The sequence below is a fragment of the Aulonocara stuartgranti genome, assembly GCF_965226115.1.
Source record: "Aulonocara stuartgranti genome assembly, chromosome: 12".
Taxonomy (NCBI): domain Eukaryota; kingdom Metazoa; phylum Chordata; class Actinopteri; order Cichliformes; family Cichlidae; genus Aulonocara; species Aulonocara stuartgranti.
In genome coordinates, this window is record NC_138948.1 from 12,052,649 (window position 1) to 12,072,014 (window position 19,366).

Below are 19,366 nucleotides of genomic sequence, written 5' to 3' on the forward strand. Positions count from 1 at the left end.
CCCCGGGAGCTGTAGTTTATATCTTACATTTGGTTAAACAGGAGGAAAAAGGCATCTGAAATGCACGGAAATAAAGGAGGAAACGCATGTGTGGGGGGTTTCATTTATTTATTTATTTTTAATGGGCTACACAAGAACATTTTACTGCTCGTATCGTGGATAAACACTGTTAAATATTTGATTTTTTTTTTAAATCATTATTGTTATTATATTTTTATCTCTGTGTCCACGGCACCATGTATCTACGCTTGCAGCAGGCTCTCCGATTGGCTTTTACGCGCCTCCTCGCCTGATCTGCTTCTCAGGGGGAGGAGGTGGAAAAAAGAAAGAGCTGTCACTCTGCCTCTTGTTTCTTGTTCCTGCATGTTGTTCCTGCAAGTGTTATTAGGAACACTTCCTTTCATATATCAAGGATTTCGTTCAGCAAGAAAGTGCCAGGTTTAAAGTCAAAGTCAAAGTCAAAGTCAACTTTATTGTCAATTCTGCCACATGTACAGGACATACAGAGAATAGAAACTTCGTTACTCTCAATCCCTAGATAAAATAGAAAATGAACATTTAAATATAAGAGTGATTAAAAATGCAAGTAAAATATTTTAAAGTAAAAAAAATTAAATAATATAATACAATTTTACATATAACAAGAAAGCTATACAATATACAATATAAGGGTAAATGACATTGAGTGCAAACCAGGCAGAGTAGTGCAAATAGGCAAATAGTGCAAATGGAGATTTGGTAATGTACGGTATGAGATAGTGTAACACAAAGTCTTATGAGGGTGGATGGATGGATGGATGTTCTCCCCAAATACAGGGGAGTCCAAACACATGGATAATACTTTATAATACAGTCCTGTAATTAAATGGAATTTTAATGTATTTTATTTGAAATTACAATGTAATTTATTATTGTCATTATTTACCCACAAATACTTAAATATAGGCAAAAACAATATTTTCCCATCTTACATTGTAAGTACACTGTGCTTTTTGGAGGGAGTGCTCTATATTATAGAGCAGTTTGACTTTTACATGCTTTATACTGTAAGTAATTTAAAGTTCGGTATAAGCATAACATCCATCATGCATAATAATGAATATTAAATAATAATGTAAAAAAAAAGATGTAAAAACACAAGATTTAATGTTTAACACAACAGCTGCTACTAAAATATCTGTTTTTTCCCCTTTTTTATTGATTTGTGAATAATCTGTCAAATCTCTAAAGGCTTTTGCAAAGACAATATGTGTGAATTGCAGCTTTCTTATCGTTGAACATTATCTTGTGTATTGATCTGGTCACTGTTTGTCTGCCAGATTGTGCTCTGTCTCCGGTTTCTACCATGCAAATGCTTCCTTAGAAAACGCCAAACTTTTGTGTATGAGAAATCTCTGTCAGTTGGAGCAGCAATTTTCAGACTGTGGCTCAATTAAAAACCAGTGTGCTACTTCCACCGATGTCATTTTTTATTAATAATAAACATAAAAGATAAAATAATGGTATGTCAGGTGTGAAGTAGAGCATGGCAGAAGAAGTTATAGAACCAGTAAATTAGAAAAACAGTCTGGCTTCTGACCTTCTCTTTTGATGCGTATTTCCCAGAATCGACACAATAGTTTAAGAAATAGAGGTTAAACTGTGAGGGAACTGAAGGTGCCTGAAAACTGATCAATTGCTGCTTTTTTTGTTTTATTTACTGAACCATTTAACACTGACCTGTGAATCATTAAAGCATAAAACAGGCACCAAATACAAATGATAAACCAGTGTTGTGTCGAAACATAACAGAAAATTTAACAAAGAACTAATTTTAAAATATATCTTCAGGCCCTTTGTTAGTAGCAGCTTGATGCAAAAACACATTTACCCCCCATTTCTTTAGCTGAATGTATTAAAAATGTAAAATATAACACAGTTTAACAGATATTTTTGAATCAACATGATTTCAAAATAGCTATTACATTAAAAAAATGTAACCCCCCCCCCAAAAAAAAAAAAAAAAAACCCAGAGGAAACTGCACAAGTGTAGGACAAAATAAGTAGGCATAACAACAAATCAAACAAACAAAACTATCTACAGCAGATAAGCAGTATCTGAGCGACTTCACACAGGACCTATGGGATGCATCTGATCTATCTTTTGGTCGCTGAAGCCTCATCAGATGATTCCAAAGTTGAAATATGTGATTTAAAACATCATCAATATGTAGCGAAGAGGTCAGGAGAGCAGTACAACAGTGAGTGTAAAACACATGCGCTCTATAAAACAGAAAGGTACGGTATCATTTTGGTCCACCATGTAATTCCATCTAGAAGGCATCTGATTAGCAGTGGCTTTATTTTAGCATGAATCGAATACAAAAGAATTACTTTTTATTATTTTGTTGTACATATACATTGGAATTGTGGATGCTTCATACTGTGCAAGAAATATAAATAGCCCAATGGATAACAAGTAAAACACACAATAAAAGGCAAACAGTCGAACAGTCTGACGTAAATATCAAGGAATACTGATCAATACTTGACACTGTGGCAACAAGGTGTCTCTGTCTGAGTGACCAGTGTAAGCGAAAGAAATGACCACTGCAACTAAAAGTTGTTTCAGAGTAATCATGTGAGTAGGCCTGTGCATGACTCCATCATGCATTAGTTAACTTTAAAGCTTGAGGGACAGCTCGTTTGGTGGCTTACTGCAGGTTTAAACACTAGCATACCAATGAAGGAGAATCAATCCAGAGTTGATTTGATGTGAGAGGGCAAATTGCTATCAGTTGACAAACAAAAGTCGAGTTTTTCTGAATTAACAAGACCTTAAAATTGCAACAAAAACAAAACAAATTTAATGAGCAGTACTGGCTCGCTTTCCTAGTTTAGTTTCGTTGTATGTCTAAAAGACGGGATATATTGATGTATTTGTCTAATGAAGATACATTTTAAATGTATCCTCTTATATCCTGAAGACATGTCAGTTCAACTAATCCTGGAGATGTTGGATGCTTGACTCTTTTCCACGTTTGGTCCTTCTTCTCCTTCCTGCTTCATTGCTACACCTGCCTCTTTCTCATTCACACGCATATATTCTTTCTTGCTTCTACTGACTTTCATTCATCTTCTCTCCAGAGAAGACCTCCACCTATCCGGGCTCTCTCGCACCTACTCTCAGTACAGGTTACATTGTTGTCTGCAAACATTATAGTCTACAGAGACATCACAAGAAGGGGCCCAGGGCAGATCCCTGATATAATCCCAGCCCCACCTTGAATTCATCTGCTACTCTTACTGCGCACCTCACCACTGTCTTGCAGATTAGTTACACTGATTACAACACATTCAATATGAAATCGTTTGACAGCATCAATATGAAAGTAAAGATTGTTTCATTTCATTGATTTATATGTGCTTTTTTAGATGTCATCTAGCATCCATAAATCATAAAACTGAAAATGAATAAATACAAGAAGGGTAACACCCTCTTTCACTGAGCAGAAGCTTTTTTTTCGCCCACACAGTGAGCCATCTTTGCTAGCATAGACGATCTTTGACACTTCTCACACAGCCTTTACGCATGTCCGGTGTGACATTTCAGTGCAGCTGCCTGTGACGGCTGCACAAACACTGTCAGTAAAGAAGCTCAAGCCTGTCGCGTCTGAGGGCACTTTCGACGGAGAAACCCACCGTAAATGGGTTTATCATTACACCGGCCGTTACTTTCATCGTTCCCTTCTACATGGATTGAGTGCCGTGGATGGATATTATTGTCGTCCTACCGAGAAACCTTACATCGCCCTGTCCGCTACGGCAGCCATAGCTCGGTCATCGACGCTGGAGGTTGGTGGGCTGCCATTTAGTTAGCACCGGCCGGCTAAGCTAACGCAGCTAACCGACTATGTTAGCCGGTTAGCTCACTTTAGCTAAGCGGCTAGCCTAGCGTAGGGCTGTGTTTCTCTGGCGGAAATTTACCCTGGGAATTTACCCCTCCTGGTTTTGGTATCAAGTTACGTCCTTTTATTACTGCCTTTAAAAAGAGGCGGAGTAAGGTTTGGGTTCAGTTCTTAAGGTCTTCTGTTAGGTTAGATTATTTTTTTAGGGAAACTGGTAGAGTTAAGTCTGTGGTACCTCTCAGATGAGTAGTCACGTTAAAACTGTTGTTACATAATATCGGGCTTCATTTGCTGTCTCGTCGTCTTAATGTTAGTTTTAGCACTACAGTAGTTTTCTGTCTCACTTCTGTTCCCATAAGAGTGAACTCTAACCTCGCTGTTTCTCCGTTTAACAGCGTACTGTAATCTGCCCCTACAATGGCAGTCTTTAGTCACCAGGTGCTCCTCGCAGTTACAAGATCAAGGTAAGTCAGTTGGACACGGTTTCTTTTACTTTTAGTACCTAACAGTTTTATTTTTACTTTTGCTCGAATACTTTCGCTTATTGTGTGTAAGCTGGAGCAAACTGTGAGTCGGGGCGTGTTGTTGGGCTCTGCTACAGGTAAACAAAAGAGCACGAGCCAGTGCTGGACAAGGATCGATACTGATACCGAGTTAAAACAACACATTTAAGCCTGGATAATATTTACACTTGCTTGAGAAAACGCTCAAATTAATCAAATTAACTTACAAGGGAGCAAACTCAGAAACCTGAGGACAATCTTTAAAAACTACAGGAGGAAAAAGAAGTATGAGGAAAACAAAAGCGAAAAGTAAGGGAAAGAAACCCCACAACAGAAAAAATTACTTAAGGGCCAAAAATACACAAGGACACACATGTTTATAAGGAAACACATTTTTTTATATAGTGAAGGAAATATATGCTTCACTTTTTAAGGTTTAGTGGAAAAGTAAAGAACACGCACATTGTTGAGACACCAACAGGACCATCATTAAAGTAGACAGAAAACTCTAAACTCAGGCTAATCTAAAGTAGTTGTCCTCTGGTCTGAATGTGTAGCTACTGTGAAAAACAACAAAAATGCATATGTGCTGTTTCAGTGTAAACGTCAGTGTCACCAAAATAACTTCACGTGTCACTGATAGTCAGTATCAGCTCTCTGTTGCATTCTGCTGTGTTGCAGGAGAGTGTAGTCATACAGTTATATAGTTAACTATATAACCCATTCTTGATCCAAGAACAGAAAGGGCAGGTCAGTTTGTTTGTAAACTTTTTGTGCATCCTGCAGGTAAACAGTGTGCATTTAAAAAATAAATAAATAAATAAATAAATAAATATAAGAAGATGGGTTGCCACTGTTTCATGTGCGTACATACCAGAGGGGGGGATAACATCCTCATCTAATATTAGCGTCAGATGAACTTTTTCCATAATTCTGAGAACTGTTGGAAGAATAAACTGATTTCGTGTCTGGACTGCAAGAACTCTGAATAAGTTTAGGTCTTAGACAAGAGTTTTAAGGGTCCTTAGATAAGTATGCAGTTGGTTACAGTTCCCATTGTTAACTGAAAAGCACTTGAAGGTGTGTAGTCATCAGGACAGCTTCTCAGAGGGTGGTTACCCTCAGGCAGTGCCTAATGTACATTTAGTAGCAGGCACTGTTTGAGGTCGGGGGAGTGTCCTGGGGGCAAACTGTGACCTTATGTTTGCTCCCCAAACTGTGAAGAGTCCATTCTTAAACTGCATTAATATGTATTTGCTAGCAGAGGCTCTTTCTGGAGGTATATGGAGGTAAACTGTGACCTCAAACAGTGCTTGACACTTACACAAAAGCCTACAGAAGTGAGAAAAGGCCTCTGCATTCATGTGTGTATAGTAGCAATGATGGTGTTTGGAGGAGGAAGTGGTGTTTCATTGCGGGGGTTCATTGGATTCCAGGGACTGCCGGAAGATTCAGTATCCCTCTGAAAGCGTTGCTAAAACAATAAGAAATTTTCAGAAACAGATGAAGGTTTCCTAGAAGGAGCTGAACGAGTGATGTGGTGATTCATCCAAATATTTTTAGAGTGAATGTGAACGCAGATATGTGTACAATTCTGCGAGCTGGAAGTAGTTTCTGTTCGGCTGTTATTATTATGGGTGTAATTGCTGTTTAATGACAGCTTTATAGCTGATAAACGATATGTCGTATAAAAGGTAAAGTTTGAGATCACTTCCCCTCGTCCCCCTTAGTATATAGAATTGGTTAATAGACTTTTTTTTTTTCTTCTAAACATTAGCTTTTTTCAAGTTTTCACCAGGGTACCTTGTTGTATGTTGTGACTTCACTATCCTGCTAGTTCAAACCAGACATACTAGATTTAGGATAATTAATAATAGAGAGTCTGTCTGACATGGCTGAATGACGTCAGAGGTTTCCACAAAATTAGCTTGACCTTACTGGTTAACGACAGTCCCACTTTCAAAATAAGAGTCCAGTCTAAGAGCAGTAAAAATGGGTCATTTTGTGGGGGATGTTTGCACAAATTCCTTATTTTTCAGAAATATTTTTTTTCTGGTTTTTATGAGTAAAAGTTCCACTCAGAAAACATCTACGTTTAATTCATCACCCACTAACTTAACAAACATCGTTTAAATGTCACAGTGGAGCTTTTTGAGGTTTTAAAGCTTCACAGACAGATGATTTTAGACCTAAACTTTATCTCCTGTGTGGTAGTGCAGTCAGTGCCCACACCACAGTTCAAATAAAATGAGCCTCTTATTGAAATTTGAAACATTCACATATTGTAAAGCTATCCGGTCGGCCCAGTTGGACAATTTGAGTCCACTTCTGGATTGCTAGCTGTATATTTGACTCCCCCCCTCTGATTTAAATCCAGAGGAGTTCATTTACAGCAATCTGAACCAGAAGCTATTCTGTGTTTGTATTCAGTAACATAACGTTGTGTTATTGATGGTCTCATCCGTCACTAAAACATACATTTAAGGAAAGTATTGTCTAAGCAGTTTTTGTTTTTTCTCTGTCAACAGGGGATCATATTTGTTATCCAAGAGGCACAGCTGCTCCTCCTTGTCTTCCAAAGCCTATCTCCACGTAGTCCCTCCTTGCCACGTCTCGCCTTCGTTCCCACTCAGGTCCTCCCGCTATGGTCACCATCACTGTTTCCGTGGCCACCCCCTTGGTCGTAGCCACAGCTCTGTCCTCCTCACTCGCTCCCTACACAGCTCAGGTGTTTGGCTCCAGGACATAAAGCAGGAGGACACTAAGACTTCACCACTACCACCACCTGCTGCTGCTCACGATGCTTCTTCAGGAGATAAAAAGGACTCTCCAGCTGCTGCGCCTCAGTCCCAACCTCCATCTGCTGCCCCTCCAGCACCAACAGCCGCCGCAGCCACCGTTGCTCCGGTTAAGGACAAGGCACTCGTGAAGAAGTCTCTGTATCAGAGGTTCGTGGATGAGTTGAAGCATTACTACAACGGCTTCCGGTTACTCGGTATCGACACCAAGATTGCTGGCAGGATGGTGTGGAGGCTGCTGCATGGACAAGTGCTCACACGCAGGGAGAGGAGAAGGGTAAGGGAGCTTAAATGTTGGATTAGTCTGACTAATTTTAGTCTTTAGGGTTTTCAGGATTGTAGCGTGAGTTTAGTTTTTGTTTTTTGAAAATGCTTACGTTTAGTTTCCATCTCACAGCTTTGAAGCCATCTTTCCACAGCTCTGTCCTGCATAATTTGCAGGCTGTTGTGTTTATCCTGCTGTGATGTGCTGTAATAGGCTGCAGTCTGGGTGCAGCAGTAGTTTGTCTGGTTTCTACTCATTTTCAAACACTCAGCTTGAGTCATCCAATCCCCTTCCACCACCACCCTTTCTGTCCTGTTACTGAGATTCATTTCACACCCAGCTCACTGGCTTTGTGTCAGAAGGAGCTGAGGACGATGGATGTGAGGTTTTACAGTCTTTGTTCAGTGACTCTGAAAATCCTGAATGACGTTAAATATAATCTGTGGCATGAAATCCTGCCATTAAATATGTCCTGTCTCTGACTGCCTGACCTGCTGTGCGTTAAGGATTGACTGTTTAAACACTAATCCCCAGTGTAGTTGGTGTTTTGGGATTCAAAGAAATATCACGGTCTGTATTTTATCAAGAACCTGTACACGCCTATTTACTCCTAAAGCTGAAGCCATTTAGTGTGCTACAGCTATGAGGCTGAATAAGTGTATATTTTTTTTTTTCTTTTAATGGTTGTTTTCACCTAACAGCAGCACTACAGAGGTTTTATACGCCTGCCGAATGTCTAAATATATACACAACTCGTGTGATTTCACAGCTTGTCATGTTATTATATCTCTAATGACCAAACTATTTTAGCAACCAAGAAGGTACAGTTGTGATCACATATATTATACAGGAATCTATCAATCTATGTATCTCTGTCTCTCTCTCTCTCTCATTCATATATATATATATATATATATATATATATATATATACACACACACACACACACACCGTCAGAAGGAAGAGCGCAGGGCAAGCTAGCGAGACAGAAGTTAAGCTCTCCTTGCAACATGGCAAATTGAACCTCCCCCACCCTCATTCAGATCTGGCGTTTGGAATTATTTTGGTTTTCATGTGACGTATGACCCTGAAGGTAAGCGCATCATGGACTAAAGTAAAACAGTATGTTGGATGTGCCACGCAATGCTCAATCACATGGGTGGGAACTAGTGTGTTAGCGCAGTTAGCTCGTTAACGCCCCACGCAAGGGGCGATCAGGGGTAGCTCGTTAACGGAGATTTGCCGTGTTGTGGCGTTAACGTCATTTCAACGAGATTAACGCTGACAGCACTAGTGGGAACACAACGAATATGACTGCACATTTACACCGACGTCATCCTAGTGCAAAGACAAGTGGAAGCAGACAAAAACAACAAGCATGCATGCTACAAACTTTACCCGAGTCATTTAGACAGCCGTTAGCACATGATTCTCCTTATGGGGACCTGATATATTTAATATTGTGGCGAGCTCAGACAAGGTTGAGACAGAGGTGTCGTTTGGTCTTGCTTCCCGTGAGCTAGCCAGGGAGCACAGCCGTTTATTGACATCTGCAGAAGAACACTGCCGCTAGCTAACTGCTCAGCGCGGCAACCGCACAGCAACAACAACACACAGGGCGCCCTCTGACCCCGGAAGGACACACCGCCGCAGCGAGAGGGCGTCACCCGTCACTATGGCAACATAAACAAAACATAACTGTACAAACAGAACCCCAAACAGCCCTGACCCGCTACATAGCCCCCACCTAAGGGGTCAGTCGTCCCCGACGACCCCATTACCCCACACAAAGTCCTGCAAATGTCCAGGTGCCTTCTTTTGGCGCACTGGCCGGTCACGACCGGCGGGGGAAAAGTCACTCGGGTCAGAACATGGGGTGCCACCATCATCACACTTCTGACACCAATGTGGCGAGCTCAGACAAGGAGGAGACGGAGGTGTCGTTTGGTATTGCTTCCCGTGAGCTAGCCAGGGAGCACAGCCGTTTATTGACATCTGCAGAAGAACACTGCCGCTAGCTAACTGCTCAGCACGGCAACCGCACAGCAACAACAACAACACAGGGCGCCCTCTGACCCCGGAAGGACACACCGCCGCAGCGAGAGGGCGTCACCCGTCACTATGGCAACAAACAAAACATAACTGTACAAACAGAACCCCAAACAGCCCTGACCCGCTACATAGCCCCCACCTAAGGGGTCAGTCGTCCCCGACGACCCCATTACCCCACACAAAGTCCTGCAAATGTCCAGGTGCCTTCTTTTGGCGCACTGGCCGGTCACGACCGGCGGGGGAAAAGTCACTCGGGTCAGAACATGGGGTGCCACCATCATCACACTTCTGACACCAATGTGGCGAGCTCAGACAAGGAGGAGACGGAGGTGTCATTTGGTATTGCTTCCCGTGAGCTAGCCAGGGAGCACAGCCGTTTATTAACACTGCCGCTAGCTAACTGCTCAGCGCGGCAACTGCACAACAACACACAGGGCGCCCTCTGACCCCGGAAGGACACACTGTCGCAGCGAGAGGGCGTCACCCGTCACTATGGCAACATAAAAAAACCCATAACTGTACAAACACAGCCCTGACCCGCTACAATATGCTGCTGAGAATATAGCCCAGAAGAAGCGTATAGTATAGCTTTTATTTTGGAAAGAGCCATTTCTCTGTAATAAACTCTTTCCCACAGATGAGTGATTCCTCAATCAGATACAGGGCTTGCAAAATCGCTAGCCCGACGTCCTGGGGCTAGCGATTTTTCCAGTCGGGCTTTGTAGGAAGGAAAAATATATTGTCGCGAGCTCAGACAAGGAGGAGACGGAGGTATCGTTTGGTCTTGCTTCCCGTGAGCTAGCCAGGGAGCACAGCCGTTTATTGACATCTGCAGAAGAACACTGCTGCTAGCTAACTGCTCAGCGCGGCAACAGCACAGCAACAACAACAACACATAGGGCGCCCTCTGACCCCGGAAGGACACACCGCAGCAGCGAGAGGGCGTCACCCGTCACTATGGCAACAAACAAAACATAACTGTACAAACAGAACCCCAAACAGCCCTGACCCGCTACATAGCCCCCACCTAAGGGGTCAGTCGTCCCCGACGACCCCATTACCCCACACAAAGTCCTGCAAATGTCCAGGTGCCTTCTTTTGGCGCACTGGCCGGTCACGACCGGCGGGGGAAAAGTCACTCGGGTCAGAACATGGGGTGCCACCATCATCACACTTCTGACACCAATGTGGCGAGCTCAGACAAGGAGGAGACGGAGGTGTCATTTGGTATTGCTTCCCGTGAGCTAGCCAGGGAGCACAGCCGTTTATTAACACTGCCGCTAGCTAACTGCTCAGCGCGGCAACTGCACAACAACACACAGGGCGCCCTCTGACCCCGGAAGGACACACTGTCGCAGCGAGAGGGCGTCACCCGTCACTATGGCAACATAAAAAAACCCATAACTGTACAAACACAGCCCTGACCCGCTACAATATGCTGCTGAGAATATAGCCCAGAAGAAGCGTATAGTATAGCTTTTATTTTGGAAAGAGCCATTTCTCTGTAATAAACTCTTTCCCACAGATGAGTGATTCCTCAATCAGATACAGGGCTTGCAAAATCGCTAGCCCGACGTCCTGGGGCTAGCGATTTTTCCAGTCGGGCTTTGTAGGAAGGAAAAATATATTGTCGCGAGCTCAGACAAGGAGGAGACGGAGGTATCGTTTGGTCTTGCTTCCCGTGAGCTAGCCAGGGAGCACAGCCGTTTATTGACATCTGCAGAAGAACACTGCTGCTAGCTAACTGCTCAGCGCGGCAACAGCACAGCAACAACAACAACACATAGGGCGCCCTCTGACCCCGGAAGGACACACCGCAGCAGCGAGAGGGCGTCACCCGTCACTATGGCAACATAAACAAAACATAACTGTACAAACAGAACCCCGAACAGCCCTGACCCGATACATAGCCCCCACCTAAGGGGTCAGTCGTCCCCGACGACCCCATTACCCCACACAAAGTCCTGCAAATATCCAGGTGCCTTAACTGGCGTGGTAGGCATGACTGCTACGGTTGGGGGCTCGGCGTGTGGGTCGACAGAGGTAACCCATGAAGCATTGCCCTAGCATGTGTCGCGACGGGCCGCCGCCGCGGTGCGCTCGCGCTATCGGGACCCGTCGGGGGACTTGCATGGCCACTCACACCCTCTCTCTTCAATCGCCAGTTTCCCAAGCGGGGAATGTTCTCCTCGACAGCTTGCTCCAGCCTCTGAATGTCTCTCTCCATTACAGCGAGGGTGAGCTATCCCACTTCTGACACCAATGTGGCGAGCTCAGACAAGGAGGAGACGGAGGTATCGTTTGGTCTTGCTTCCCGTGAGCTAGCCAGGGAGCACAGCCGTTTATTGACATCTGCAGAAGAACACTGCCGCCAGCTAACTGCTCAGCGCGGCAACAGCACAGCAACAACAACACACAGGGCGCCCTCTGACCCCGGAAGGACACACTGTCGCAGCGAGAGGGCGTCACCCGTCACCATGGCAACGTACACAAAACATAACTACAAACAGAACCCCGAACAGCCCTGACCCGCTACAATATGTCAATGCTTTTGCATTCTTTCGGAAATGTAGCTGGGTAATTATGTCATTGGCGTCGATGAGCCACTGTCAATATGTGACATATTGAAATCACGTTTTAATTTGCGCTTGTTTTTTGCTTTCACTTTGCAATCGCGCGAACTGTGTATAGAGAGCGACAGCACTGATTGGTGAGTGATGATAATTTGCGCACCAATTCCTCTGACATCGTCTTATCAATCGTTAGCTTACTATGCAAACATGACAAGTGAAATCTCCCGCAGCAAGCTTAAACATATGAGAGGTTGATCGCGCAGAGAATCGCTGACCGGTGTGTGTGTGTGTGTGTGTATGTGTGTGTGTATATGTATGTATGATAATGGAAATAGCCAGTTTGACTGACAAGCTGAGGGCCGTTTATGTCCTCACAGTGCCAGCAAGTCTACATCAATATTTGACAGAAACTGTCAGTTGGTTTACTTTTCCTGATGACATGTGTAGCGCTTCAGGTACAGTTATTGTTGGTGAAGCTGGGAAACAGCCATGGTCACACATGTCCTCCATCTTGAACTGCAGCTGGCGGTCCTTATTCTTCCTGGCATAGCAACTCGTGAACTAGTTCTGCTGCATCACCAGCCACAGTTGAGCATGGAAGAGAAAGTAGATAGCACCCATAAATTTGCACCTTATCACAGATGCATGGGCTACGTCCACACGTATGCAGGTATTTTGTTAAACCTCTGTGCATCTTGAAATGCATTTTAATATTCATTTTCTGTGTTTACACAGAAACGATGTCAAAGGTGTGTACCTTTATCTCCTTTTACTTTTGATTTCAGACTGTGTGCTGTATTATCATTTGTGGGCTTTTGATTGGCCAGCATTTCTTCACTGTTATGGTTAAAGTGTACCTCTGGACGTACCCTCGGTCGCTGTCAGACAAATATCATATTGGTGCATCCCTGACAGTTAAACTGTAAACTTTGATCTGTGCTTTTATAGGACCCCTCGTCCATGGCTGTCCCTCTTCTACCTCTGCTGTGGAAGGACCCACAGTCAGCAGCACCACAGCATAAATACTGTTGTCTTGCACTGTTTCTGTTTGTTGCAGCTGATGAGGACCTGTGCTGACCTCTTCCGTCTGGTGCCCTTCATGGTGTTTATCATCGTCCCCTTCATGGAGTTCCTTCTTCCCGTCTTCCTCAAACTGTTCCCAGAGATGTTGCCCTCCACCTTTGAGACGGAGACCAAAAAGGCATGCACACACACACATACCCATACACACACTCTGCTGCCTGAGTGAACTTATAATAGGGTTCATTGGGATTATATAACCTTTCAGACGTGACTCCAGCAGGCTGCTTACTTGATCTAATCTTGATAGTTTACTCTGAGACACGTGTCTGGCATTTATAAGCACAATGTAAACTCTAAATGTTTTGTTTTTTAACATGTTGTCAGCAGACAACCTTTGAACTTTTTATGTGTTAAGTAGGTGCATCTGTCAACAACTGTAACTATTCCTATGACCTGTTCTGATATCGGTCTTTCTTAAACTGCATCATCATTTCTGATGTGTTAAACGCCGTCTTCCCTCACGCACTGAAAGTTTCTGTTGTGTGCGCCCTGTTATCTCTGATCCTGCGTGGTTGTTCTGGAGCACAGCTGAATGATTCAGAGATATGTTGTCATGCTGCTGGGCAGCTTGGAGGTGTCTGCTCTCTGAAACTTAGTTAACAATAATAACAATTAAAGAAAAGAGTAAAACAGCGTTAAAAGCAATGTCAGGGAAAGTCCAAGCCAAATGTAAACTCAACTTACTGTGATATACATTTTATTATTTGCAGTAAGCAAAATGCTGTCAAAGGGAAAATGTGGGCTTCCTTTTTATTGAGCTGTAAAAGCTTCTTATCCTAAACATTCTTCCTGATACCTATACTGAAGCATAAATTAGTTTCCCATAAAAAGCTCTATGGTTTCCGTATAATATATATAATGGGTGTTAAATGCAGCTAAACATAATCAATCAGAGACTGTGTTTTGTTTTGTTTTCCCCCCCTTCTCAGATGATCTTGTCGCATCACTCTGATCTCTTCCCCAAAATGTTTTCCTCTCTAAACTTTAAGGACATAGTTTCTTTAGCCTCTCTTTGCTTGTTGCCTTGCATTTTTAAACAATTGTTGTCATCCTGCAGGAGGAGAAGCAGAAGAAAGGTCTGGCTGCGAAGCTGGAGCTGGCTAAGTTTCTGCAGGAGACGATTGCTGAGATGGCTCGAAGGAATAAAGCAAAGTCGGACGATGAGGCGCAGCGCTTCTCCAAATACGTTCAGGAGGTGAATGACAGCAAACTCGTTGCTCTAACGTTGTTACTGATCCGCTGTCACGTGTTTGAGGGATGACTGAAGAAGCTTTACTATAGTAATGCGTCCGTAACTTTCCATTTCAGGTTCGGGGCACAGGAGAGCAACCCCAAACGAAGGACATTGTCCGCTTCTCCAAGCTGTTTGAGGACGAGCTGACGCTGGAGCACCTGGAGCGCCCCCAGCTGGTGGCTCTGTGCAAACTGTTGGAGCTGCAGCCTATTGGCACCAACAACTTGCTGCGCTTTCAGCTGATGATGAAACTCAGAGCCATCAAGTCGGACGATGAGGTGAGACTGAAAGCTCGTTACCACAAGTTTACAGCTGTGACTAGGAGAGATACACAAAGGCTGTAAAACTAAACAACCATTAATCATCTCAGGTGACATCACAGGCTGGGTTTAATCATCTGCCAGTTATGATCAGATTATCCCTTTCTCTTCTTTCCTGCTTTACTTAGTGTCTGATGTTACTGCACATAAAAATAGTACATCTTTAACAAGAAGTAAATCTGTAATAAATGTCTCTGACTTGACTTGTTTCAGATCAGTTTTACTACAATGTTTCCTTTTTAAGGTAGAAAGTTCTGAAACACCAAATATATCCTCTTTTTACTGTGCTGCATATGTACACAGCTGCTAGACATACGTTGATCAAGCTAAAGAGTAACTTTTCTCATGCTTCAGTTTTTCACTTCCTCTTTCATCCCTTCACAGATGATTGCAGCCGAGGGTGTGGCGGCCATGAGTGTGTCAGAGTTGCAGGCAGCATGCCGCATTCGTGGGATGAGGTCTCTCGGTCTTACTACAGATCAGCTTCGTGAGCAGATGCAGCAGGTGAGCAGCCGGTTTTTAACGTGTTTTCTTTAAGTGTTCAGTTGGGAGTCGCCCACAGACACCGCTGTTTGAGGTCAGCTGGAGCAAAATGGTTCAGATTTGCTCTTGAAGAAAAATGAGGAGTACTGTAGGACATGATGGCAAGCTATTGGTCCAGTTATTGGATCTGCTTTTCAGCCTGTTGAGACTAATATTAGCAGATTTGCCAACTTTGCAAAATAAATCCTTACAAATACAGGCATCCAAGAATATAAATGCACTGAATGGGTTTTAATTGGAAAAATAATAAAGGAAAATGAGGAAATAACAGAATAAAATAAATAAAAAAGTTATTGGTGTTTACAACAACACAGATCTAAATTAATGAGACAATCTCACCACCACCGATTTTTCCATCCAGTTCTTAAAGTCAGGATCAGGTCGACGTCTGATCCAAATATCAGAGCTAATTAGAAAAAACCTTTTAATCAAAAGCAAACCTTTTATACCTTTCCAGTAATCTCGTTTCATAAATGTTTTTCTCTCATCTAGTGGCTGGACCTGCACCTGAATGAGAACGTTCCTCCATCGCTGCTGCTGCTCTCCAGAGCCATGTACCTGACAGACCTCAAACCCAAACCCCACGTCATCCCGCCTGTTCCTAAGATCGAGGTTCGTCCTTTGCAGACAATTTAAAATCCTACAACTTAATTCACTGACCTATCAGTCGGCCAGAGAAAGCTGCACAACGCTTAACACTCCAGCTGTTTAAAAAAAAAAAAAAAAACAGGATCGTCTTTGCTAATCATGATGGAAATAAAAACAGTTTTAAATACAACCAAAAGAACAGAGTAGAAAGTAAAAAGCTGGAAATATAAAAACAGGTTTTGAATGTGAAATAGAGCACATCTGAGAAAGAGAATGATAATCAAATTAAACCAGAGCAGTTTATGATTTTAGATGTGTTCTTCTCACCTCATATTTGTTGGTTGGTCTGCAGAAGGTTGGTGTTACTCCAGAGGAAAACCCAGTAGCAAATACAGTCCCAGTCAGCAGCGACAGGTTGGCAGACCCTGCACTCATCATCAAAGACAGACCGGTCAGTGCACGCCTAACAAAACCAAACACTGAACCCCAACAACACACATGAGCACGAGATCAGATGAACTGTATTTATGACACAGGAAATTGGGCCAAAGCTGCAGGTCTGCAGAGATTTCCTCCTCAAGACCAAAACTTTATTTTCATGCTGGAGGAGCTCTGCTGCCCATTTTTAGGCATACTTGAGTGCATGGATATTTTCTGAGATATAAGGGACAAAATAAATTACTAATCGTCATTTATACCTCCCAACACAGGACATAAAGCCAGTCAGTTGTATCCATTATTATTCTCTAATGATATATTTATCATATTTTTCTTCTCCTCTATCGACTTTTAGGCAGAGGAAGTGAGAGACAAAGCTCCAGCCGTGTCAGACAAACCTCTGACTCCTGCTGAAGTCCTTCAGGTGAGTGTCCACAGAAACCTGAATGGTTTCCAGTAATTTCTTCCCACTTTGGTCTCATTCGTCTGTCACACTGACCTGAACATGCGATTGACGTGCTCTTATGATAAATCTTTTAGGTAATCACTGAAAGCAGAATAAAACATAGACACAGAATAATAAATTAATCCGTGAGGGTTAAAAATATCTGAAAACGACCTGTGACTGTCACACAGTCACATTTATCTTTTAAAGTCAGTCCTCCCAAGATGTGTAAAGACATTTTAAGATTCCTTGTACGGATTTTTTTTCATCTTATTTTTAGCATCTTTCAAACGAGTCTAATTTCAAATGTTAATGACTGCCATGAGTCCTGGTCGTTTGATTTCTCCTTTGTTTATTTATGTTTTAAAGACGTGAAATCATTTTTATCCGTCATGATAAATCAGTGAAACATGTTAATGATGCCTTTGCAAAGTCTGGGCCTAACTGAGCGCTTTCAGAGCTGATTAGTGGTGAACTATTCACTCCTGGCTGCTGATTCGAGGTGTTCTTTAAGCTCCAGAGAGATTGTACTGTGCTGCAGTTTGTGCAAGGTGTGAGTGATGTCAGGTGATGAGCTTTTTCTCTCAACTTTCAGTTGTGCAGAGCACCGTTTGCTCACCCTGCCCCCCAGAGTGAGACGGCCAACAGGAAGGTTTACTGTAACATCCTGAGGCAGTCTAAAAATAGCATTAGTGTGGGAAACCATAAGAACATACCTAAGGGGAGATTGGATTTGTGCCTTAAGTTTTGACATTTTAGACACTGAAGTTAAAGAAATGCACTGTTATTTGGGTGTATTATTGGGATTTGTTTTTGTGCAGATGTTTTAAAAATATTTTTTTCTACATTTGGAAGATCACACAAATCATGGGCTCCAAATACACAAAGAAGCAGACATCTTTTTACCTCTTTCCTGCAAACATCTTCCGCTCTTTATGGATTGTTAATACATTCATGGCTAGTGTGTAAAAGGCCAAGTCAAGCCACAGGTCTAGGTGTATGGGCTTCTTTATCTACCGACAGCTCATGGCCGTAAATTCTTCAGAATTGCATATTCTTCAATGTGTTTGCCGTGTTTTCTCAGTGTCTGGGCACCATGCTGCAACTCATTTGACCCAGGCAACAACGTCACTGTGTCCATTGTATTTCTTGGGTCACTGCAGACTTATTAACAGCGTTAAGAAGAAATTTGTTTTGTCTTGATACATGTTCAGTAGGAGATGATAATGTTTAAACACTCTTCCAATCTTTTCCACAGGCCAAAGCGGCAATAGAAGGAACCCAGAAGAGCAAGATCAGTGCGAACGGCGTGTGAAGATGAGCAGGAGAGCCTGGAGCGAGGGGAGGAATGGACGGGGCTAAAACCCCTTATTCTGTTTTTGAACCAGCATCTCACCCAGGAGTCCTGCCCGCTCCTCATCTTCCTCACTGCAGGTTCGGCGGCTTCACCTCAGCTTTGCGCACCCCGATCTCTGACACTCTCCCAACGTGCTACCGCCCTGGCAGTCAGCTGATGGCTGCTGATTCTGTGACCTGAAGTCATTTCCTGGTGAACTGTTTGTGATGACGATGGTTTCTCCCTTTGTACATTTGTAAATATGCTCATTTTTGTTTTTGTGTTCTGTAACTGAAGCAGCAGCAGCTTTGTACAGTTTGTTATGCGCATACCAGGTTTTATTTGCAGGTGTTTTTAACTCCTGTGCCAGCTGAGAGAGAAGTCAACCCTTTTCTTTTTTCTTTTCTTTTTTTCCCCACAGTAGCTGCCCCACCTTTGTTAAAGTCAGCTGTAGGCACCAGAAAGATGCTGCCTACATAAAATATAAAAGGTATTAAAATGTCAGAGATTGAGTTGATCTTATGGTGAAACAGCAGGTTTAGATTGGGGTGGGTGGGGGGGTGATGATGACGTGCTGCTGTTAAGTGAAGAGGGGTTCGTCATTAAGTGCGAGCTCACTGGTACAGCCACTGAAAGGACAAGCTATTTCAAGTGTATTATGTTTTAACACTATGATGCTAAAGAGTCTTTAAACGGAAAATGCTTGATGTCCGCTCGCGTGGAGAAGCTGTAAGCCTGAAGCCACACATGAGATGATTATTTTTTGGTATCGTGGCTGATTTGCCCAAATGTCTAACATCGTTATGCCCCCATATTTACTGTCATCAAAGTTGGAAGGTTTCTCCAGCTTTGTGTGTGTGATGCTTCAAACTCCCTGTAAACATTTAATGGAGAAGCAACTTGTGTGGTGTTTTATTTCTTTTTTCTTTTTACCCCACTCGTTGCTGTTTATCCGTAGGCACCTCCTGGAAGTGGATGACATAACTGAAAGGACATTTTAACTCCAATCATTGCTGGTTAAGACTTGTTTCACTGGTTTTACACATGTGCCTATGGTTAGAGGGTGATTGTTTGTCATCAGAATATATTACTTTGGTTTTTCAGTCACCTCTGTGTTTGAAGCGCCCAGTTGCACCTTTTTCTTTATAGACTAATGTCTCCTGTTTGGCCCCTTTCCCGTTTGATCCAAATGATTCCTCGAATTATAATCACCAGTGTTGTTACTGATGGGAAAAGCAGACACCTTTTCAATCATCTCTACATCCTGCGCTGAAGGAGATCAATAAAAAGACTCAAAACTT

General features: G+C 42.9%; 1 protein-coding gene across 1 annotated transcript; it reads left to right on the forward strand.

Annotated features, from left to right (window-relative positions):
- Positions 1-3,566: 3,566 nt before the first annotated feature.
- Positions 3,567-19,366, forward strand: letm2 (leucine zipper-EF-hand containing transmembrane protein 2). The gene is made up of 11 exons (XM_082553241.1): positions 3,567-3,834; positions 4,283-4,351; positions 6,919-7,465; positions 13,136-13,279; positions 14,219-14,356; positions 14,470-14,673; positions 15,100-15,219; positions 15,751-15,870; positions 16,199-16,297; positions 16,640-16,708; positions 17,988-19,366. Exons 2-11 carry the CDS (start codon positions 4,305-4,307, stop codon positions 18,042-18,044), a joined length of 1,545 nt encoding a protein of 514 aa, XP_082409367.1. The 5' UTR covers positions 3,567-3,834; positions 4,283-4,304; the 3' UTR covers positions 18,045-19,366.